Genomic DNA, 24,133 nt, shown 5'->3' with positions numbered 1-24,133 from the left:
GCAGCTAGGCAGGCGCCGTTCTCTGCCCTGGGTGTCCTCTCCCGGCCTGGGGTCCGAGAGGGCTGACCGCCAAAAGACAGTCTGGCCATTAAGACTGTGGGGTCACATTCCTAGCAGCGTGACTTCAGGGAGGGCTTCTCCCTGCCTCAGTTTCCTCCCCAGCCGACAGAGGACAGTCTCTAGTAGCTGCCTTGAGATTTCAGGGGTATCCCTTAAGCCCCCCGGTGACGCAGACGCCCGGCTGCTTCAGTGCCCAGAAGTGTTTTATTCATGAGTGCAGCAGCGAGCTAAGGTACGACACGGTTGCCCCCAGGGGCCTGAGGGGCGGCAGCCGGCTGGAGAAGCAAGCTGTCCCGGGGGCCCGGCAGGCCGGTCGCCTTCTGGGCCGGGTGCAGGCCCTCCGAGCCAAGCCCCAGCAGACCTAAGGCTGTGTTGAAGAGGTTGATGGGAGTGGAGCCGTCCGTGATGAGGGTCGATTTCAGGCCCAGGCTCTGGAGCAGTTTTACCTGGAGGAGCAAGAGGGGAGCGAGAAGGTGGCGTCAGGCCCTTGTCCCTTTCTCTCGGCTCCCCGGCCACCATCCGCATGGATCTGCCACTGCTGCTGCCACCCAAGCCGTCCTCACCGGGGGAGTCAGGGGTAACAAGCCCGGAGCACGAGGGGAGCCTGGAGGCCCGGCTGCCCCTGTCCTGCCTCCAGCTGCTCACCGTGCCACCCTGGGTTGTGGCCATCCGGGCCTTTCTGTGCCTAAGCACACTGAGTTTTGTTCTCTGTGTCTGTGCCCTTGGACCCTCTCCCAGGAAGCTCCTCTCAACTCCGCATCGACCTCAAGTAGCCCCTCCTCAGAGCAGCTCTCCCTAAGCCACCCGGCATCACCCTAAGCCACTTCCTTCAAAGCACTGGCCAGACTGGTGGCCCAGCTGCTTACCGTCCGCCCCGGGGGCTCAGCTCCCTGCTGAAGCTAGTGCAGTGCCCGACAGAGGACACCGGACACGGGATACAGGACAGTCCCATCTCCACCTCCCCTCGCCCCTCTGCCCCCAACATCGCTCCAGATACATCTGCTGCCCCCAGTGCTGCCTTCTTGGTTCCAAGTATGGCCCCGAGACACACACACTCCCCTGCTCCCTCCCCACTCTCACCTGCATCTCTGGCCCCGCCACGGCAAGGTCCCTGATGGTGCTGGGGCCCAGGGCTTCTGTCATCTGCTTGAACTTCTTCACCTCCACCTCAGCCAGCTGCTGGGCCTTGCTCACCTCCAGCTCCAGCTGGGCCCGGGCATACACCAGTTCTAGCTCTCGCACTTTCTGTACCCGCTGGAGCTCAGCCTCCTGGAAGAGGGGAAAACGCAGCATTCTTTCCCTTGTGTGGCCCCTGGGAACTGCCCAGCAAGTCCCCCTAGCCAGCAGGCCTGAGGGAACAGAGGCCCAAGGCCTGGAATTGCACACTGCTAGTCAATTGGCTGTGGATCCTGGCAGGGCTACCTTTTAAGCTAGTGACCTGGGGGAGTCCTTAATCTAAGCCTTGGTTTCCTCAGCTGTCATACGGAGATAATAGTTACCCCCTTATTGGGATTTCAAACATTAAATAAGACCATGTGCATAAGACAATACAACAGCACAGAGCCGGGCAACATTTGCACGAATATCACACACAGGATGGAGGTCATAATACCTGCCTGGGGGGGGTGTGGTAGAAGATTATTAAGTGAATAGATACAGGGCAAAGGACTTTATAAACCACAAAGTATTTAAGTAGGGCTTTACAGGGGCGCTTGGGTGGCTCAGTTGGTTAAGCATCTGACTCTTGATTTCAGCTCAGATCATGCTATCCGGGTTGTGAGATCCAGCCCTGTGTGGGGCTCCCAGCTGGGCATGGAGCCTGCTTAAGGGTCTCTCTCTCCGTGAAGGGAACCAGAGGGTAGTATGCTAAGTGAAATAAGTCAATCAGAGAAAGACAATTATCACATGATCTCACTGATATGCGGGATTTAAGAAACAAGGCAGAGGATCACAGGGGAAGAGAGGAAAAGATGAAAACAAAACCAGAGAGGGAGACAAACCAAAAGACACTCTTAATCTTGGGGAACAAACTGAGGGTTGCTGGAGGGGATGAGGGTGGAGGGATGGGGTAACTGGGCGATGGACATTGAGGAGGGTATGTGTTGTGGTGAGCTCTGGGTATTATATAAGACTGATGAATCACAGACCTATACCCCTGAAATAATACATTATATGTTAATTAATTGAATTTAAATAAAATTTTTTTTAAATGTGGAGAAAAAAAGATTCATTCTCTCCCTCTGCCCCTCTCCCCCTCCCCCCACTCCCACTTTCTCCAAATAATTAATTAGGGCTTTACATTCAGATGCCTGGCATCCTACTCATCCTCAGGGACTGCAGTGATGGGGCCTCTTCCAGACCCCAAGGCCCCGCGCTCCCACAGGCATCACCCCTCGACTCACCGTCTCAATGGCCAAGGCCTCTGCTTTCAGCTTGGCTTGCAGCACGGAGCCTTCTCCCTCGATGCGCAGGGCCTCTGCGCGGGACTCGGCCTCCGCCTTGGCAGTCCCCGTGCTCTCCACGGCGGTGCTGCGGGGGGTAGGGGGAGAGTCAGGGGACAGCCAGGAGAAAGCCTTTCTCCCCCTGCCCCCCAGCCCCCCGGCTAACGCTGCAGCACGTGTCACGTGCGCCCCACCCCCTCCACCCGCAGTTTTTCCGAGGCCTGGCGCTCTTTTCCTCTGGTTCTCAACCCACCTCAGAGCCTCCAGCTCCAAGAGCTCCCTGCGAGCTTTCTCAGCTTCGGACTGGTCCAAGATCTTCTGCCTCTCAAGCCGGCCACGGGCTTCTTGCTCAAGTCTCTGAGCCTCGTGCCTGGATGGGACAGGGGACAGGGAAGATGCTGGTGTGGGGCCAGATCTCCAACAGGAACTCCAAGGGCAGGGCCCACCCATCTGCTGGGCGCCCGCGGGCGGCACTCAACCCGCAAACGGAAGAAGGGTGTGCGCGCTGCAAGCCTGACGCGACTCTCGGCGCGGGCGGGGGACGCGGCCGTGACCGAGCCCCCTGCTTTCACACAACTGGCCTTCCAGTCAGGACAATCAAATGAACGCGGTTGATTTCCGACAGTGACGAGCTCCCCGAGAATGGGTGAAGGGACAGCGTGGCTGAGCAGAGAGGGCTCGGTTTCAATTGGGGCAGGAAGAAAGGGGCTCTCCAAGGAGCTTCAGGCTGAGGCCAGAGGAGGAGAATGCTCTAGGGGAAGAGCATTCTGGGCAGAGGGAAGGGCCAGGGCAGACGGCCCTACGGTGGGAACCCAGCTGTGCCAACGAGGGGCAGAAAGGAGCTGGTGGGATCGGAGCACGTGAGCCTGGCGAGAGGCTGGAAGGTGAGGTGGGGGAGGCAGGGCTGGACCCCTGGGTGCCTGGAAGGCCCCAGAAGCGAGTTTGGGTTCTAGCACAAGCAAGGCGAGATGCCACAGGCGCAGGATGGCACGTGGTCGTCCTTTAAGTGGGCCACACTATCTGCTAAGGGAGAGAGCAGGCCGGCCGTGGGGGGATGCCAGGTCACCCAGGTCCCGGCAGTGGGCTGAGGGAGGGACCGTGGAGAGGTCTGACCCACGGTGGGCATCATGGGCAGCATGCCCCCCCCCCCACCCCGCCCCGGCCTCACTTACTTAGCAGCTGCCTCCTGGGAGTTGGTGGTGATCTCGATGGCCAGCTGGACACTGCGCTGGAGGGCATCCCGGGTCCTCTGGTCCACGGGCTCCACTGACTGCACGTCCACGCTGCTGACCACCAGTCCGTTTTGGGGGAAGATGGCCCGGTCCCGGGGCTGGGGCAGGGCCCTGCTGTCCAGCCCCTTGGTTTCCAGGGTCTCAAAGCCAAAGACAGCCATGCGAATGATGCGGGCGGAGTTCTTGTGGAAGTCATCGAAGGTGACGGAGGCCACGGCCCCCCGCACCCGGGACGCGATAGCCTTGCAGGCGTCACCCACGAAGTCCGGCACCGAGAAGAGCCTAGCTGTCTCTTCAGGGTCCTTCCGGTCACTCACATCGAAGTGCCTGCGAGCAGAGAGGCCCAGAACAGGAAGCCATTTTCCTCCAGGACACAGCAACTCCGTTGTCTCGGAAAAGGACTCAGACGCCCACCCTCCGTGACTGGCCGGGGTCTCAAAAGAGAGTGAGAATTAGTCCCCGCCGTGCACCCAGGTGAGGTCCTATTTACTTCTCTCAGCCACCCGAGGAGGTGGGGATGAGCGTTATCCCCTGTCACAGACGAGGAAATAGAGGCCCAGGGAGGTGAAGGGACAGGCCCAAAGTCACATGATATGTGGCAGGCAGCGTGGCTCCGTGGCCTCTGCTCTTAGCTGTCGTGCGCCCAAAGTGTCCGCGCCCATCTGCCTCTGTCATGGTCCTGGTCACTGGGCCAAAAGGTGGCTGAGGTGGAGCCTAGCGTCCGTTCCAGCTCTAACCACGTGCAGGGACTGCTATAACCCTCACCGTGCCCTTTCAACAGCCCCGGGAGCCCTGGGAGGTGGACGGTTGCTGTTCTCATTTCACAGATTGGGAAACTGAGGAAAGCACCGAGTCGCTTGCCCAGGTCCACAGCTAGCAAACGGCAGGGCTGGGACCGAGGCAGCGAGCCCCGGGGCGTGGGCCGGTGACATGTGGCCACACGTGCCCACTCTGACGGGGCGGGTCCGGCCGACATCTGTAGAAGCTTGCCCTTACGTGGTTGGCTGGACACATGCTGAGTTTAGCTGGGGGTTTCCTCCAACCATGTCCACCAAATCCTGCTCCCAGCAGGGGAGTCTGCATCTTCCTGTCACTGCCCCCCCCCTTGGGCATCAGACTGGCTTTCCTCCTTGGCCATGGCATTCAGGCATCCTGCCCCCACGACGAGCCCAGCACGGCGGCAGGCAGCGTCCGTCCTCGCGGTCCCTCCCCACCCCTCACCAGTTGTAGGCGAGCTGCAGCTGCAGCCTGGCATGGTCCGCGGTTTCGATGGTGATGACATCTGTGAAGAAGTCAGGCCCGAGCAGTAGGCAGAGCGCACGGCGAGCGTGAGGACGCTTGGGCCTCCCGGCCGAGAGGGACAACACGGTGAACTGCTCTTCAGGACCCAGTGACACCAGCTCGGGCCCAAAGACCACACTGCAGAGGGAGCCGGGAGTCAGACGCATGGAGAGCCCCTCACCTCCCCTAGTCACCTGTCCCACCTCAACCCCCACTGGCCCGTCCCAGCTCAGCGCCCCCCAGAGCCGGCCTCTCGCCCCCCCGCCTCACCCCCGACAGTCACCTGTCCCACCCCGGGACCCCCTCCCCCCCGACAGTCACCTGTCCCACCCCCTCCCCCCCGACAGTCACCTGTCCCACCCCGGGACCCCCTCCCCCCGACAGTCACCTGTCCCACCTCGGGACCCCCCCTGACAGTCACCTGTCCCACCTCGCCCCCCCCCAACACCGGCCACTCACCGAGCTTTCTTCTCCCGGTAGTCATACACCTGCACGGCTGCGTTGTGAGGGACCCGGTACCTGACCACACGGGTCTTGTTCCGGACAGTGGTGGGCTGAGGGGTCTTGGATGTCTCCTTCTCGCCCCTGTCTGCCAGAGGGTCCTGCCCCTTGTTCAGCAACTCCTCCACCCCCGGAGGCAGCTCTTTCTCCCACAGGACTTCGTCCTGGGTCAGCATGTAGGTGCTTCCAATCACAGCACGTACCTTGAGAGAGGATGAGGGGGGATGTCACCTGGGAAGGTAAAAGGGAGAAGGACCCAGCCAGCCATCCCGAAACAGAGCTGGTCCCGGGGGGGCGGTGGGGACAGTAGAGCGCTGTCGCTGGGCTCGGTCTCTGGAACGGGGCTGCACTCAGATGCACCGTCTGCTGGCTTGGTCATCTGGGGCAAACAGCCGTGCATTAGGTCCACGTCCGCAGAACGGACCCGCCGCCAGCTACCTCCCAGGGTTGAGGAATGAAGGACCTCTCCCGTGTCTAGTGCTGAGAACCTGGCATATGGTTAATTAAGGGTTCGATCTTATTTATTCTGGAATTTTCCTTCTTGGGGCAACTTGGAGGGCATCCTAGGGACAGAGGCAGTCGATCCTAGGAAATAGGTAATATCCACTAACGTTTCCTAGGATTCCAAGCCCTACTTCTAGGTTGGATTCTCACAGAAAGAGGTCAGAGATGTGGTCCTAGGTCAAACCAAGGTCAAGGCTTCAGATGAGGGGGCAAAGAGGAAGGATTCCACCAGGCTAAGCGCATGGGAGAGGAGGTTGATTCTTGCTGTTCCTAGGCCACTCCCCAGTCAGACCTTTATCCTGGGGTCAGAGGCCCCCATCCTAAAACCTGGCTCATCTTTGCCCTTGGGGGGTTTCTCAATTTTAAAGTGAGCTACTTAATGGGGTGCCTGGGTGGCTCAGTCGGTTAAGCATCTGACTCTTGATTTTGGCTCAGGTCATGATCTCAGGTCGTGAGATCGAGCCCTATGATGGGCTCTGCCCTGGGGGTGGAGCCTGCTTAAGATTCTCTCTCCCCTTCTCCCTCCACCACTCCCTGTTCTAAAAAGAAAGACAAAAGGAAGGCAAATACTCCACAGAATGCCCTCATACCAGCAGCCGGCCAGCTCAGACGCCACCATCAAGGCTGTTGAAGTCCCCTCCCCTGTCTCCACCATGCACCTCTCCCCGTCAGCCCCACGCAAGCCACCACACAGCCACACCGCGGTGATGGTGCCCGTCCCTCAGCCATTACCCTTCCAGTCTTGACATCCTGCACGTAGATGCCCTCGTTCTCATCCAGAGGGATGGCCTGGCGCTCCTCCACCACCTCCACCTTGGCAGAGGGCACGTACTCCAGGGGTCCGCGGATGAGCCAGCGGTCCCCAGCCTGGCGGGAGACCTTCTCTCCTTCTTCTCCCTCCTCCAGGGGCTGCAGGGCCCTCAGCAGCAGTCCCTGATGCTCTGACAGCACGTACACATCCTGGATGCCTCGTTCCAGTCGCTCTCCAGGCTGCAGGAAAAAGGACTTCTCGCCCTGGTGGAGAGACATGGGGTTAGGAGCGGTCGCCACCCAGGGTCGTGCCCCTGATGGCATCTCCCATGGCCACAGGCTTGTGTTGAGAACAGGAGCCCACATTCCCACTGTAATGCAGTGAGGCGTCGTCTGGACCAGGAGGCTCTCTACAAATGCCTACAGACCTCATCTGGTCGAGCCTGCCCTTGATGAAGTCTGTACACGGTCATGACCGGGACCCTCACGGGCTCAACGACTAAGAAGGAACCTTCTGTTGTTCTGTTTCTCCCAGGCCTTGTTTTCTTGGGATGGTGTAGTCTGGGCATTGGCAGACTCCGTCGTTGGGCCAAATCTGGCTTTTTTTAACTAGATGTTTGAGATATAATCTATATGCCATAAAATTTGTTCACTTAAAGTATACAATTCAAATCACTGACCTCTACCTCTGAAACCAGTAATACATTATGTATTAATTGAATTTAAATTTTAAAAAAGGGAAAAAAATAAAGTATACGATTCAGGGCTATCTGGGTGGCTCAGTCGGTTAAGCGTCTGCCTTAGGCTCCGGGATCAAGTCCCACATCGGGCTCCCTGCTCAGAGGGGAGTCTGCTTGTCCCTCTCCCTCTGCCCCTCCCCCCCACCGCTCATGCTTTCTCTCTCTCAATTGCACGTGCACTCTCTCTCTCTCTCTCTCAAATAAATAAAATCTTTAAAAAAAGAAGTTAAAAATTAAAGTATGGAAGCCTGGGTGGCTCAGTCAGTTAAGCATCTGCCTTCGGCTCAGGTCATGATCCCGGGGTCCTGGGATCGAGTTCCACATCGGGCTCCTTGCTCAGCTGGGAGCCTGCTTCTCCCTCTGCCTGCTGCTCCCCCTGCTTGTGCTCTCTCTCTCTGACAAATAAATAAAATCTTTAAAAAAAAATAAAGTATACATTTCAGAGGTGCCAGGCTGGTTCAGTCAGTGGAGCATGCAACTCTCGATCTTGGGGTTGAGTTCGAGCCCCATGTTGGGTGTAGAGGTTACTTAAAAATAAAATCTTAAAAATAAGTAAATAAATAAGGTATATAGGTCAGTTGTTTTGGGATATCCACAGAGTTGTCCAGTCATCACTATGATCCAACCTCAGGGCATTTTCCTTACCCTGAAAAACCCTGTACTCAACAGCAGCTAATGTCCGTCCATCCCTACTCGCTGTAACCACTAATCTATATCCTATCGCTATGGATTTACCCATCTGGGACATTTTATATAAATGGAATTATGCAATATGTGGTCCTTTATGCGTGGCCTCTTTCGCTTAGCACAATATTTGTTCTGCTTGTCTGCCTGTCCCTACTTACTAACACGCAGCAGGTGTTAGTACATGCTGATCATTAGTACACGAGCATCAGTGCGCGTTCGTTTCTTTTTATAGCTGAAGGATACTCCATTGTGTGGATAGGCCATGATTTGTCAGCCATTCATCCGCTGATAGATGGAAGCAAAATGTTACAGGAACACAGAGGCACTCGTTCACGTACAAGCTGTCTAGGCTTTCGCTCCAACGGCACGGTTGAATGGTTTTAAGAGAAACACACCGCTCACGAAGCCGGAAATATCTACCGTCTGGTCCTCCACAGCAAAGTGTGCCAATCCCCGGCAGGCCAGTGCATCGTTAAGAGAAGGGTGAGACAGGGGTGGGAAGAAGCGTAAACCAAGAGGTTTGTTTTGTGCAGGATGAGGACAAAGGTTCCAGGACGGCAGGCACGGACGGGGCCCGGGAGGTGCTCCCAGAAGAGACCGTGTGTAAACTGAGGTTGGGGGCCTCAGGGAGATCAACAGGACAGTGTCACCAAAGATAGAACTATGTGTGCAGGGGCGCCTGGGTGGCTCAGGCGTTAAGCGTCTGCCTTCGGCTCAGGTCATGGTCTCAGGGTCCTGGGATCGAGCCCCGCATCGGGCTCCCTGCTCAGCGGGAAGCCTGCTTCTCCCTCTCCCACTCCCCCGCTTGTGTTCCCTCTCTCACTGTGTCTCTCTCTGTCAAGTAAATAAAAAAAAAAAAAAAGAACTAGGTGTACAAAGGCCCAGAGGGAACCAGAACAAGCTTGAGGCTTCTAAATGTGTACCTGGGGTGAGAGGAGGGAAGGGAGTGGTCCCAGGGCCTCACGCCCCTCCAGGGCATTCAGCCTCCCCCGAGAGCTGGAGGTATTTACCTTGACCACACGCTTTTGCCCCAGCTGGTTCTTGCCATCCGGTCCGACCGGGTCGAGAATCACACAGTAGTTGTGGGGGCCCAAGGTGGTGATGGGCACGATCCCTAGCACCTCCTCACAGACATCTGGCACGTGGGCCTCCGTGTCCTGCACGGTCACCAGCCACTCCTCCCCGGTGCGGCGGCTCACGCCTCTCAAGTCTCGAAAGTTCTGCTGAGCCCGGAGGTGCAGGGCCGTCTGCGGGACAAGATGTCCGGGCATTTGAGGAAACTGACTTCCAATTTCCTCAGGGGAGCTGGGAGCCCCACTGGCCACTGAGTGCTCCCGGGCCGGGACATCAGTCTCTACCAGCCCAGGAGGACTTTTGAACACTCTCAGAGGACCCAGGAGACTCCTCAGGGAGCTGACCCCCACAGTTTTCTGTTAGTGGCCCCAGAAATATTGCTTCTCCTCTACTTTCATGGTCTCTGCCACTAGGAGTGAGGCCTCCTCCAGGGTCCCTCCACCCCCGAGAGCACAGACCTTTTCTGTGAGGATCACAGCATCCACCAAATCCAGAACCTCCTCAAACACTGCCGGGAGATATGCGCCCACGGTGCGGACCAGCCATTCTTCTCCTGGGCCAAGGGTGGAGAGGGGAGGGTCAAAGGGCACCCAGCCTGCTCCCAGCTGCCCCTTCCCGCAGCCTAGACCACAGGGCACCCGCCGAGCTCTGCGGGCGAGATGCCAGACCCATCAGGCTCCAAGGCCTGACAGGAGTGCATATATTAATTTTTTTCTGAGGCCAGCGGAAAACCAACCCCTACCCAGGACAGTAAGGAAAGCCGTCCAAGGGCCCAAGGTGCTGCCACGCCTACTCTGAGCTCCAAAGACCAACTTTTTCCCTTCCCCTGAAACTGGCAGAACTGCCTCTAAGAGAGTTGGAGATACGGTCTACTTTCTTGGAGAAGCACGAGTGCCTGGCTACAGCCTGGCCCTTGCTCGTCCTAACCCCCGGCAAGTAACCTCACTTCCGTGCCTCCGTGAGGTCGTATGGAGAACGGGAATCGTAGGACTCCACAGTTGTTCGGGGACTCTGAGTTCCCATCTGTAAAGCATTTTGAACCGCACCTGGCACAGACTGATAAAATCACATGGGCCAAATACGATTGCTAGTTGTATACGACCACCTGCGTTGTTGATCTAGAAACAGACACGACTGCTGCCCGCCCCCCTCCCCCGCCCCCGGTAAAGCCATGTCAGCATGTTCATGATCACAGGGTCAGGGTAAAGCTGGCATGAAGCTGGGGTGGGGAAAGCAGCCGTGGGCGGCCCCCAAAAGCTTCTAAGAGATACCAGGGAGGCACTTCCTCTTAGGCTGCTAATGGCCATCCCCACCCCTGCAGGCAAGGCATGGCCCGCCCACCCCCATCAGCACCCCTCATCGACCCCACCTGTCACCCTCTCCTTGCCCTCCCGGTCCCAGCACTCCTTGCGGGCCCTCAGCCGCAGGGCCTGGTTCTGCTTGATGACTGTGGCCTGAATGATCTCCAAGACCTCCACCTCCTTCCGGGGGATATAGGTGCCTGGGAAGGGAAGGGGAGGCAGAGGTTGAAGGCCGGCAGGTGTCAAAGCTGTAACGGAAAGGCAGGGAGTCTTGGACCTGGACTCCGGCCAATGCAAGGAACTTACCAGGCCCTTCAAATAGCCACTCATCTCCTGCCACCACCTTGTCTCCATTCTTATCCTCAAAATCCAGCAACGCCTTAAGATGGAGGGCAGTGTTGGGCAGAACCACCTGCAGGGGGGTGATGTCCTAACAGGGGAAGAAGGGAGGTCGTGGGACACTGAGTACTGTGATCCCAGGAGTCAAACCCGATACCTTGGAGGTCAGAGGCCACAGCATCAACCTTCCCATGTCCCCAGATAAGCCCCCAAGCGGAATGGACAAGGTAGGGGTGGTCCCAAAGCCGTCTGGTCTGAAGAACGAAGACCGTTGAGAAAGCAAGTGGACGCACTGCCAATGAGCCAAGGACTCACAGTGCTCTGGAGGAAGGGCTTAGAAGTGGTTCTGAGCTACAAATCTGCGCGGGGAAACGCCTCAAGGCCTCGTGTGCACCAGGGCCCTCTACGAAGTGTAAGAAGCGGGAAGTCTGAACAGCTCTAACAGGCACGCTCTGGGCACGTGGCCTGGTTGTCAGGGTTGCTTCATGGTCACAAGACAGCCGTTGGACTGCAGCCATCACGTCTCCCTTCATCGGGAAGGGGCGCCTGGCAACAAGTACCCAAACCTTTCAGAAGTCTGTAGAAATGTTTCTATGAGTAGGACTTCACTTGGTCTTTGGTCTGAGGGAGGCAGGAAAGCAAGCAAAGAGAGCCTCACAGAGGCTAAGAGACGTGCCCAAGGTCCCACAACTAGTAAGAACGGGATCAGGTCTCGAACCACAGTCTTGGTGAAGCCTGCCTGCCACTCTTAGTGGTCCGGGGCGGAATAGGGTCAGGTAACTCCACTCCCCCCGCTGACCACACACGGGGTTGGAGGCAGAGCTGGAGGCTCACTGGGCAGGCAAGCCCTTCCTTGTGCGCCTTCAACGTACACAGCAGCCGGCCGGCTGTGGCAGGGGCAGGCTTGCCGCAGCTTCGTGGATTGCAAGTTCCGGCAGGTGACAGGACAGATACAGACCCTTCTCTGCAAGCAGACCGTGGACAGTGTCGGGCGGGGGCGGGGGGTGGGGGAGGCAGAGAGGCTGCAAAAGCTCAAAGGAAGTTAGGAAAGGCCCCCCGGAAGTGGCATTTGAGCTGGGGCTCAGAAGAAGAGCTGGCTTCTGATACAGAGGTGCGGGAGGAGGAGGAAATGGTGCGCGTTCTGGAAGGAACATGTGGGCCAGCGGGTTTGTCACCTCCCACATCTACTCTAGCGTCACTTCCTACCTGTTCCATCGAAAGCAACCTCTGCCTTTTTCTATCGCGGCCATTTCCCTCGCCTCAGCCGCCAATATCTCTCACCTGAACGATGGAAAGATCTTCCTAATTGGTCTCCACCTGCCACTTCTGTCTCCTTCCAGTTTGTCCCCTGCATCACTGCAGGCTTCCAGCTCGGGTGACTGGGCACCCAGCAATATCATGTACAATTGGGAATGTGGGAGAAGAACAGATCTGGGGGGGAAGGGAAAGTAGCAGGTTTGCACGTCCAGGAGGCGGTGGCTGTGGGACACCCAGGAGAGGGCCTTCTACAGGCAGCTAGGGGCTCGGCAGCTCCCAGTGACGGTACTGGGCTGGGTGGTTCCAACCTCGACAGAGCGCTTAAGGCCACGAGAGCATGGAAGTGCATGTAGGAGGTTCAGGACAGAATCTGAAGGCAGAGGGGACGGGGGAAGAGGGTGAGACACCTAAGAAGATGGAAAGAGACATCCACAGAGTGAAACAGGAAGACAAGTTTTAGCAGGGGCGAGGTGGGAGAAAAAAAGACAAGTTTTAATAAGAGGGCAAGTCGACAGTGGTTGTGGCTAAGAAGGCCCACGAGACACAGAATGTCCACAGGGGCTGCAGTTAGGAGGCCTTGGGGCTTTGCCGAAGCGAGCTCAGTGGAGGTGGGGGTGGGGGCCAGATGCAGGGGCTTATGAGGAAATGGGACAGAGGACATCAAGTATAAGGGGTTATCAAAGAGTACGTAAGAAAGGAAAGAAAAAGCAGTACATAGCTAGAAATCGAATTTACAGGGCCACTCATAAAGGTTCATACTTTTAGATTTAGGGTGCATATCCTGGGATCCAACAATTCTTAAGAGTTTCTACTTTTGGGGCACCTGGGTGGCTCAGTCGTTAAGCATCTGCCTTTAGCTCAGGTCATGATCCTGGGGTCCTGGGATCGAGCCCCGCATCGGGCTCCTTGCTCAGCGGAGAGCCTGCTTTTCCCTCTCCCTCTGCCTTCCCCACTGCTTGTGCTCTGTCAAATAGATAAAAAGTTTCTTTTTTTTTTATTTTAAGTAGGCTCCATGCCCACTGAAGGGCTTGAACTCCTGACCTTGAGATCAAAGTCAAGTCATATTGGCTGAGCCAGCCAGGCCCCCCAATATTTTCTACTCTTGAAATGCAGCAAAACTTAGCATGCACCAGGACACACAGACAAGTACATTTGTGGCAAAACTGTTTTCCCTTATAAATTGGAAACACCTTAAAAGATACTCAAGAGGAGAATGGCTGAGCTTGCACACATCATAGGGAATTATGACAAATAAGACTTATGCACCAGCGTGCAGAAGTTCATTCAAACTACACTGGCAGGGGCGCCTGGGTGGCTCAGTCAGTTAAGCATCTGGCTTTGGCTCAGGTCAGGATCTCAGGGTCCTGGGATGGAGCCCAGCTCTTGTAAGAGCTGTAGTGATCAGAACAGTATGGTACCGGCACCAAAATAGATATGTAGATCAATGACACAGAATAGAGAGCCCAGAAATAAAGCCATAATTATATGGTCAATTAATCTTCGACAAAGGAGGCAAGAACATGCAATGGGAAAAAGTCTTCAACAGATGGTGTTGGGAAAACTGGACAGCTACATGCAAAAGAATGAAACTGCGCCACTTTCTTACACAAAAATTAACTCAAAAATGGATTAAGGAACTAAATGTGAGACCTGAAACCATAACAACCCTAGAAGAGAGCACAGACAGTATTATCTCTCACATTGGCTGTAGCAACATTTTTCTAGATAGGTCTCCTAAGACAAGAGAAAAAAGCAAAACTAACCTATTGGGACTACATCAAAATAAAAAGCCTCTGCACAGCGAAGAAAACAACCAACACAACTAAAACACAACCTACAGAAGGGGAGAAGATGTTTGCAAATGACATATCCAACATCCAAAATACATAAAGAGTTTATACAACTCAACACCAAAAAGTAATCCAATTAAAAATGGGCAGAAGACATGAACAGACATTTCTCCAAAGACATCCAGATGGCCAAAAGACACATGAAAAGATGCTCAACATCCCTCAACATCAGGGAAATACAAATCAAAACGACAATGAGATATCACTTCACACCTGTCAGAATGGCTAAAATCAAAAACACAAGAAACAATAAGTGTTGGCGAAGAGGTGGAGAAAAAGGAACTCTCGTGCACTGTTGGTGGGAATGCAAACTGGTGCAGCCACTCTGGAGAACAGTATGGAGGGTCCTCAAAAAATTGAAAATAGAACTGCCCTACGATCCAGTAATCACACTACTGGGTATTTACCCAAAGAATATGAAAACACTCATTCAAAAGGATATGTGCACCCCAATGTTTATTGCAGCAGTATTTATAACAGCCAAATTATGGAGGCAGCCCAAGTGTCCATCAATAAAGGAATGGATAAAGAAGGTGGGGTACATATATACAATGGAATATTACTCAGCCATAAAAAAGAATGAAATCTTGCCATTTGCAATGATGTGGATGGATCTAGAGAGTATAATGCTAAGCAAAATAAGTCAGAAAGACAAATACCCTATGACACTTATATGTGGAATTTAAGAAACTGATAGAGGAAAAAAAAAAAGACAAACCAAGAAAGAGACTCTTAACTATAGAGAACAAACTGATGGTCACCAGAGTGGAGGTGTGGGGGGGGAATTAGGTAAAGGGGATTGACCGTGCACTTACTGTGATGAGCACTGAGTCATGCATAGAGTTGTTGAGTCACTATATAATGTAATACTGTATGTTAATTACATTGGAATTAAAATTTAAATAAAAAGAGAGATACAGAATGATGAGCCAGGTTCCCGGGCCCAATAGATGGAGGCTCCAGCAGGTAGAGAGGAGAAAAGCACAGATATCAAGTAAGGGAAGGGGACACAGACCCAGGGCCTACCAGATGGCCTTGACTTCTAAGTATACAACAAATTTGTTCCAGTGAGGATAGAAAATAGGAAGAGGGTGCCTGGGTGGCTCAGTTGGTTAAGTGTCTGCCTTCAGCTCAGGTTATGATCCTGGAGTCCTGGGCTCGAGCCGCCACCTTGTCCTAGTAGGGCTCCCTGCTTAGCGGGGAGTCTGCTTCTCCCTCTCCTCCTCCCCTGCTCATGGATGCTCGCTCTCAAATAAATAAATAAAATCTTAAAAAAATAGGAAGAGAGCGGAAAATTATAAATATTTAGAGGCATGCAGAGAGAAGTAGAGAGAAAGTGGTTAGGAAGGAAGAGAACCACTGAACAGGGCTTGGGTTGGAATGAACCGCTTAACCCATCAGCTACTTGTAATCCTGTCGTCTTGGTGGATCTGTCCCCAAGGCCAGGAAACCCCTCCTGAGTTTGAGAACAGAAAGGATAGGTGGGGGTCACACCGAGCCAGGACCGGGCTTTGCCACGGGTCCTGCACACAAGAGACCGTTAAAATGACAAGCTCCAGTTGGAGTAGGAAAGAGACCAGGAAGAGAAGAATCTGAGGGACGGGACAGAAGACAGAAGGAAAAGCCCTGAGGGGCCATGAGGACCCAGGAGGCCCAGGAAAGGGAGGCTGAAGGTGAGGAGGTTGGGGTTGAATTTCCAAGGTGGGCTAGGTGGGAGTATAACCAAGTCCTCAGTGGACAGGGCACTGGGAGGGGCTGAAGCAGAATGGAAGAGGCAAGGGTCAGAGTTGAGGTCAAGAAAGCCAAGTCATTGACAGGGTCATTGCAAGGACATTAGTGAGGCTCCCAGGAGTCAAAAGGGGAGGAGGGAGGACAGCGCCAGGGGTCACCTCAGTGAAGACCTGGAAAGAAGCCATGTGGGCAGAGAGGGGCAACAGTAGAATGGTGGGTGGAAAGGGAATGTCTCCATGGCATTGGGCTCTGAGGAGGGAGAGGCCCTGCCCTTCGGCCTGGAGGATGTGGGGTGTGAGAGAATGAGCAGCGGTGGGCTGGGGATCCCAGGGAGCTTGAGACACTAGTGCTGATGACCACCCCCCCCCACGCACACACTGCTCCCCACCCAGAGGGGGACTGAGCTGAGCTGATCTGAGGGAGGACCTGGGTATGGAGATTTTTTAGCTTTTGACAGTTTCAGACTTACACAGAAGTTGCAAGAATAGTACAAAGAATTCCCGGAGGCTCCTCACTCAGATTCCTCAAGGGTTAACATTCTAATTACTCGTCAGCACTTTCTATCTCACACACACACACACACACACACACTTCTCTCCCCAAGTGGCTGCCACTAAGTGGGCAGGACGGTCTCAGAGCTCCCTGGGCGGTGCCTCGAGGCTTCCGGGAACAAGAAGCACTGGTTAGTGGAGGCGCCCAGAGTAAACCAGTATAAACTGGTGAGGAGGTAAAGGCAGAAGAGTTAAGGACATAAAGGCAGATGCCCACTTGCCCGGGCCCAGGGCCTGAGGGCAACGCGGACAAGGGCCCGGCCAGCAGCGCAGGCCTTGATCCCTTCCCGAGGGGCAGTCACCGGTGTCAGAGCCCGGGCCTCGTCTCGTCCACCACCGTGGGCACTGCCCACCAGTGTCTGGCACCGTCTGAGCGAACGGAATGCTCACTCTTGGCAAAGTCATTTAGCACCAGACCGGTCAGGAGCTTCTAGCAGGCTCTGGAAGGTCAGGTGGGGAGACGGCTGACAGCTCTCAAAGGAGGGGCAGGTCTGCTGTGGGCATGTGAGGAGGAAGAGGGGGTGGTGAGAGGCAGGTGGAGGAAGCAAGAACTCTGTCCTTGGTGAGATCCAGCAGATGTCGCCCCCGCCCCCTCCCACAACCCCACTTGGTTTCCCTCCGGAAGGCAGTGCAGAGCCCAGGGGACAAGGACGAACGGTCATGGAGGAAGCAAGCCAAGTACCTTTTCCAGCACCTCCCCCGGGTACAGCGGGAAGGGGTCCTGGGTCAGCCGGATCTCTAGGTCAGCGTGGCGGAGCCGGACTTGCCCTGTGACATCGAACAGCACGGAGCCCTGGGGGTCCCGGGACACGGGGTTGGCCACCGTGCAGTAATGGCGTGGAGGGATAGTCACCATGCGCGAGGGGGCAAACAGGACCCTGTTGGAAGGTGAGAAGCAGTGTGAGGACCCAGGGGGCCGCTGTTCCCACTTCTGAGGGGGACGGTGAACAGGAGAGAAAGCTCCCCATCACCCACGCCAGGGCCAGCTCCGCCTGGGGCAGGAAGGAGATGGACGATCGAGCCAGCCAGACGAACAGGCACCCCACGGCCCAGTCCCAGCACCCACCTCTCATTGTCCTGCCGGATGTAAGTCTTTGGCCCGACCTCCACGCGGGACACGTTGCTGTTCTGGTCCAGCACGTGGATGTAGTGATACGGGGGGATGCGGATGATGGACTCTTCGGTTGCCATGGTGACTCCTGAGGCCAAGGCAGCAGGCTGACAGACAGGTGGGGAGCGGATACAACAAGATGAGCACAGGGGGCCTGGCAAAGGCAGGCACGAGCCTGAGGCCCGACTGGGGATGAGGGAAGGGGCCCTTCCTCCTCCACTTCACGTCATTTCGCCCTGTACCGTCCCGCGCCGGCCTCTGCCTTTCTCCTCCCCACTCAGGGCAACGCAGCCCATCCAGACCCTCCCGAGAACTGGCTCCGAGGACGCAGGCTCCTTTATTTGAGGGGATCCTGAGGCCCCAGCTGTACTGAAATGTTAGCCCACAGCCCAAGAACATTTGCACAATCTTTGCACCTCCCCCTGCATGCACGCACACACGCGCGCACACACACACGCACGCTTTAAGTGATCTGGGATGAACTGTTCAGACATGGGCCACCTCTCAAGGGAGGGATCCCCTGCAGAACTGGGACTCCAAAGAATCAGCTGGATTAGAAACACCAAATCATTCTAGTCCTTTCCTCCCCAGTTCTCTCTGGTCTCTTGCCACTTTTGGTTTCCCGCAGTTGTGAGTCGGGGTGGTAGGTGGGAAGGGAAAGGGAATAAATGAGTACATATCCCACCCACCCCCATCCTACCTGCTTCTGAATCCTGGGTGGTTCTGATCCATGCTTGGCCTGTTCAAGGAGGTCACACCTAAACCCCATCCCTGCCTCCAGCATGCCTTGGACTTTGGACAACCTATCCCTTGGAGTCACACAAGGGGAACCAAGTTTGCTAGGGGACTCAAAGCCTTGTCCTCTGAGACTTCGGTCAGACATTTTTGAAGCCACCACCAGAAAGGAGGGACACCTCCCCTACTCAACCATTCATCCAACCTCCAACCTGAGTGAGAAAAGGGGAAGCGGGGAGGGAGTGGCTTGCCACAGGAGAAATAGGCGGAAGTCACAAAATTACAGAACCGAGGCAAGGCCCAAGAGTTTTACTTCATTTACACAATCTGTAAAATTTCTTTTTTTGTTTAGTAATTATGAGTTTTCAGACTCCTGATTGCTGCTTCTCTTGAAGAATGAGGAGCCACACCCTCTGCTCCCGCCTAGCAGAACTGGATAGAGCCAAGTCTCAGCTGCTCCCCTTGGATGGGACACAGGCCTCCCTGCTTACCACAGTCCGCACCTGTTGTCCCTGCTGTCCTACACCTGGGCCGCTGCACTCACATCACCTGCTTCAAACCTTCCACCTCAGCATCATCCAAGAGAACTCTAATGATGGACATCTTCTAAACCTGTGCTCTTTGGGCTGGCCACGTGTAGCTACTGAATACTTGAAATGTGACTAGTGTAACTGAGGAATATTACATTTTGATGAAGGTAGCCAAATAAAGCTGGTTGACCCCCAGATTACAAAGTGTAGCTCAAAGTGGTGGAGTCCCAGATAGGGACTCTGAATCATTCAGAGCCACCCAGCAAATTAGTGGTACCATTGGGATGAGAATCCCGATGGAATGGCTGGTCCCGTCCTTCTCCCGGGGCAGCATGGGACAGTGGTCAGGGGCCCGGAGTCAGCCAGACTGCCCATGCTTACCATTCTGATTTCCCGCCTTAATGTCTTACCTCATTTTGAAAGAGTGCAGTTTTGACCTCTTTTCCCGGTCCGCTTTTGGACATCAAAGGAATGTTCTGCTCTCTCTTGCAACTTTGTATGGGATTTGACCTTGATACTTTTCTGTGGCTCCTTTTTATGTGAGGTTAATTTCCCTTAATTTGTAGGAGTAGCTTTTCTAACGTCAGAGCTCCCCCTTCTGTTGTGTTCAGGTAATGTTCCGTTCTCGTCCCCACTCTAACCTGGACCTTCCTGTTCCTTCCTGTCTACCTCCCAAGCCCTCCCAGCCGTGCTTCCAAAGTTGCTCCCCGATGAAGCCCCTGAAGAGCCCCCGGGATCCTTTACTGGATGGGTAACCTCAGACAAGTCCGTTGCCCTCCCTATACCCGTTTCCCAGGCCTATAAACTGAGAACGGAGAGGGCATCTACCCAAGTTATGAGGACTGAGGTCATCATAAAGTGGTTGGAACAAAGCCCGGCTCTCCGGAAGCACTATGTGGCTTACTGCTGAGGCAGGAAGAGGCTGAAGCTCAGCTCCCTTGATCAGGGGGATGTGGCCTAGCACCAGAGGCTCCCTATGCCACCTGGCCTTAACTACCGCCCCCCTTGTTGACTGGTCAGAAAGGTGGCAGGTCTCCTGTCACCCCAGCTGTGGGGCTAAAAGAATAGCAAAGAAGGGGCATCTGACAGCCAAGTGAAGCCTTTTCAAGCTACTCCTCTGCCAAGTTCTCTGCAGGGTGGAAGCCTGGCCAGGAAGCCAGATGGGGGAGAGGAAGGGCTAGGGCTATAAACGGAGGGGTGGACAGGGCTCCATGAGGCCCCCCAGGGAAGATCTGAACTCTAGAAGGCCATGCAGGGCTGGGAAGCAGGCCCGAGGAACAGCGTCCAATGACTCCTTTTTGGACAATGCCCCACTCCCTACGGCTGAGGCCTCTCCACCATCTGTCACCCCAGCTGGGTCCAGTCAGCGGGGCTGAGAGCCTCGCCCAGCCCAGCAAGTCAGCTGAGTCTGCCTTCCAGCTGATCTGCCTGGGCTTCTGCCTTGTTCCAAAGCCAAGGCCTTGTTTCAGTACCAGGGCACTGTCTTAACCCACCATGCCCTACGGCTGTGCCTTCCACCTAGACCACCTGCTCTTCACCCAAGAACAGACTTTGCTCTTTTCCTTTTGTCACCTGCAGAAGGGAGACTTGAGATGAGGCCTCTCCTGGGAACCAGGGAAACCACCCGACTCAGGTAACATGTTTATGACAAGTCCCAGATTTAGACTTTTGTGGTTTACCAGATGACGTGTACAGTCAGAACATTTTCTTCCCAATATATCAGCACCCTCCAAAAACAACGGTCAAGGATTGTGTTGACCTTTGGAAGTTCCTGCCCAGCACCTGGGTTTGGCCCCCATACTCCAAATCCACCCAGGCCTCCCTTCGGTGCCTGCTTCCAGGATCTGCCCCCTTGTCTGCTTTCCTGGCACATGCCCAGCTTTGCCTGATCACACTTCCCTCAAGGGTCATGAGACACCTGCAAGAGCCAGTCAACTCTTGCCCAAAGTCTTGGACACTGTACCACACCCACGAAGAAAAGAGGAAAGTAATGGGTGGCAGGGCAGAGAACGAAACAAGCTATAGGCAGAAGTAGGGTCCATCCTCGAGTTAAGAGGCGGTTCCTAACACCACAGCAAAACTTCATGAGTTTCTTTGGTCACTACCGGTCAGATTATCTTCAGGGTCAACCTCATGCGAGCGCCTGGAACAGTGACTCCAAAAGCAGGTGCCCCAGGGACCAGCTTTCTTATTTCTTACTGTGTGCTGGTCTGAGGAGAGCGCTGTCGGCCTCATCTGAAGCTTGTTAGTGAGGGGGCTTCTTGGGCCTCACTCAAGGGCTTTTGAATTGGCCAGCATTTTAACTAGAGCCCTAGCGATTTGGGTGCACATTAGAGTACTAGCAGCTCTGGCCTCAAGCATCCACTCTCAGTCCTGGCTGTACTTGAGAATCACCTGGAGGTCTTTGAAAACCACTGATCTCTGGGGATTCTGACATCAGGGGTGTGAGGTGGGGTGAAGCATTGCCTCCCCCCCTGCCCCCCTGCCAGTAGGCTCTATGCCCAGCATGGGGCCCAACACAGGGCTTGAACTCATGACCCTAAGATCACGACCTAAGCGGAGATCATGAGTCGGATGCTAGGGGCGCCTGGGTGGCTCTGTCGGTTAAGCAGCCGACTCTTGATTTCAGCTCCGGTCACGATCTCAGGGTCATGAGATGGGGCAATGCGTCGGGCTCAGTGCTCAGTGTGGAGTCTGCTTGGGGTTCTCTCTCCCCAGACTCTGCCCCTACTCCTTTCCCTCCCCCGCCATGCCCACAGGCTCTCTCGCTCTAAAATAAACTATCTTTTTAAAAAAGAGTGGGATGCTCGACAGACTGAGCCACCCAGGCGCCCGGAGCATTGCTATATTTAAAAAGCTCTCCCACTGACTAATACCCAGCAAGGATGAGCTCTGTCATGATCTTGGGCCACTTGCTAGCTCTGAGCCGGAGTCTCCTAGACTTAGAAGTGGAAAGAAGAGTGACTATTTCCTGGGCTTGAAGAGATTAGCCGCCACAGGATGTCTCTAGTGCAGGGGAGCTCAAAGGGTGGCTGGGAGGAGGGAGAATAAAGAGGAGCTCAGATGAGACTGCTCCTCAGGGGCAGGGCATTTGGTTATTCTCCTCCTGCCCCCTCGCCAACACAAGCCCCCTGCCCCGAGCAGGCTGGAAGGTGCAGGGAGGCCTGTGACTCAGCCTGCCACCATCACCTCTATCAAGCTCAGGTTTAGGACAATGTACATGATGCTCAGCATAAACAGGGGCTCATCTTTGCAGTTTCCCTGATTGTAAACATTCTACACTTTGTTTGGAGAATGCAAGAGTCCCATTACTCAGGGACTGCACAGAAGCTGTTTATACACTGGCTTAGTTTAGGGAAATTATTTCCAGCTTTAGGGGACTAGAATGGACATTTTTGAGACTTTGTCTCAGCAATCACGTTTAAGAGCAAAGCTTTAGGAACTTTTCTTCCTATGAAAGAGGAAGCAGCTCCTTCCTTCGCTGAGCTCCAGTCCAACTACCTTGTGGGAGGAGGAGCAGCTTGGTGGCTTCAATGGGGACAGAACAGTTCTGGCAGCTTGGAATGCTGCTTGTCCTATCTTCATCCTACCTCCTGGATGCTGCCAATTAATGCTCATCATTGAAGGCGAAGATTGCCTAGTTGAGAAGTGACCCAGGAACCAGGCTTCAGAACCCCTGATCGAGATCAACGTTTTCTAAACTCGCTCCATCATAGGACCCAGCTGGGAGTGTTGCTCCTGTGCACGCTGATTCCAAGGCCTTGCCCAGACCCGCTGCGCCAGTTTCTGGGGGAGAGACTCCAGAACGTGTATCTTTGGCAAGAGCCCCCAAATAACAGCTCCCACTTATTAAGGACATAAACTGTGCCAGGTGTTGTGTTAAGTGCCCTTAATTGATTCATCTAATCCTAGAAGTTAAGGAACTTCACTCAGGATCACACAACGATCAAAGGACAGGGTCAGAAATCCGCCCATTACCCTGTCTGCAGAGCTCCCAAACCAGGAAGTAGCCTGGCTTCTCAGGCAGGAAGGTAAGATTCTAAACACAGAACAAGGACTTCTGACCCGGGTGGGGCTGAGTATTCTCTAGGAGATAGGCATTTCACAGGTGAGCACTTTCTGCAAGGGGAGGGGTTTTTTTGGGGGGGGGGGCAGCCTCCATCCCACGAGGAGGCCTGAGTTACCCTGGAACCCTCAGGCGGTCCCTGGGCCATCCACTCTATCAGCTCCGGCCCCACCCGGAAAGCTTCACCCCGGGTCAGGCGGGTGCCCTGTGTGCCAAGGGCGGAAACAGGCAGGAGCTCCCAGGGAGCACTCCGGCTGGCACTCCGTGTAACAGCCGGCTTTCTCCTCACAACCCAGTGTCCACTCAGGGCACAGGGACATCTGCCTCAACCACCATCCCCCACCCCTCCAGATTTCATTCCCGAGGGCCAGCCCTAATATCTTCACAATCACAGGCTGTCAGGGCCCAAAGGAGTTTTGCATTTCTTCCTTTCACCCTCCCAAAGAGAAAAAGAACCTCGCTCACCAGCCTCCACGCCTTCTAGAAGTCAAGCCTACCTTAAGATTGCTATGCTAACCACTTCCCACATGGTCCGCAAGGGCCACGGTTAGCATAGCCTTAAGTGAGGCAATAATAAAGCCTCGACATTTGGCAGAGATGAAGGATCTGGGGGTGGGCAGGAATCATACTCTAAAAGCTCAAGAGGACAGGCCAGAGCCAGGAGCCCTGGGGGAGGAAGCAGCAGAGGCCGGCTGCAGGGACCCAGGATGGAGTCTGAATGGACCCAAGTTTCCTCTGTCCTCACTTCTGATGTGGGAGCCTGAAGTCGAGAGGCCTGAGATTTTGGGGGGTCGGGAAGTGTTGGCAAGGTAACAAGTTGACCTACCTTTACTTCAAAACGCAGGGGGAAAAAAAATCCAACAAGGAAAGTAAAACCTCCCAAGGGTAAACCTCCACCCACCTTCTTCCTCCTCAGGCCCCGAGAGGTCTTACCTGCCCCAGCAGAAGCAAGCAGCGCTAGAAGGCCGGACGGGGCTCAGAGAGCCTGGAGGGACACAAGGCCCCACCAGGGGTTTGGGGGCGTTGGAACCAGTACGAAGTACCTGGAAGAGTGCCCGCCGTCTGAGACCCCTCGGATGGGAAACTCCGTGGCCAGGCCCCAGGGATCACTTCCCGGCAGGGCAGGCTCAGGGGTGGGGCTTGGCCATTTAAAGGGCCCTCGCAGCTGGTTCTCGGTGTTTCTCCTCTGGGCGGCTTCTCCGGCAGCTGAACGCACTGCAGCTCCTTTAGCCCTCAGGAAGCTCCCGCCTCAGAGCCGGGCGGGCAGCGCGGGAATGAGCCTGGGAAGGGTCAGAGGGCCTGGGACGGGGGAGGGCAGGTGCAGACTGAGCTCGCCTCTGCCCCATGTGGCTTTCATTTCAATTTCCCCATCTGGGTGTCTGCGATCAATCC

At 55.1% G+C, this 24,133-nt stretch overlaps 1 protein-coding gene across 2 annotated transcripts; it reads right to left on the bottom strand.

Moving 5' to 3' along the window:
- Positions 1-245: 245 nt before the first annotated feature.
- Positions 246-24,127, bottom strand: MVP (major vault protein). 2 transcript variants are annotated; one of them, XM_032430832.1, is made up of 15 exons: positions 23,675-24,127; positions 17,366-17,517; positions 16,982-17,177; positions 10,878-11,001; positions 10,640-10,771; positions 9,729-9,823; positions 9,207-9,443; positions 6,752-7,033; positions 5,474-5,718; positions 4,955-5,152; positions 3,674-4,060; positions 2,755-2,871; positions 2,463-2,589; positions 1,141-1,329; positions 246-506 (listed from the first exon to the last, which is right to left on the bottom strand). In XM_032430832.1, exons 2-15 carry the CDS (start codon positions 17,488-17,490, stop codon positions 288-290), a joined length of 2,673 nt encoding a protein of 890 aa, XP_032286723.1. In that variant the 5' UTR covers positions 17,491-17,517; positions 23,675-24,127; the 3' UTR covers positions 246-287. The 2 variants fall into 2 exon arrangements, with proteins under 2 accessions (XP_032286723.1, XP_032286724.1); XM_032430833.1 differs by lacking the exons at positions 9,729-9,823; positions 10,640-10,771; positions 10,878-11,001.
- Between the last annotated feature and the right edge of the window lie 6 nt (positions 24,128-24,133).

This window comes from Phoca vitulina, unplaced genomic scaffold (assembly GCF_004348235.1).
Source record: "Phoca vitulina isolate PV1807 unplaced genomic scaffold, GSC_HSeal_1.0 scaffold45, whole genome shotgun sequence".
Classification (NCBI taxonomy): domain Eukaryota; kingdom Metazoa; phylum Chordata; class Mammalia; order Carnivora; family Phocidae; genus Phoca; species Phoca vitulina.
The sequence above is the reverse complement of the archived record's forward strand: the minus strand, read 5'-3'. Positions and strand labels throughout refer to the sequence as shown.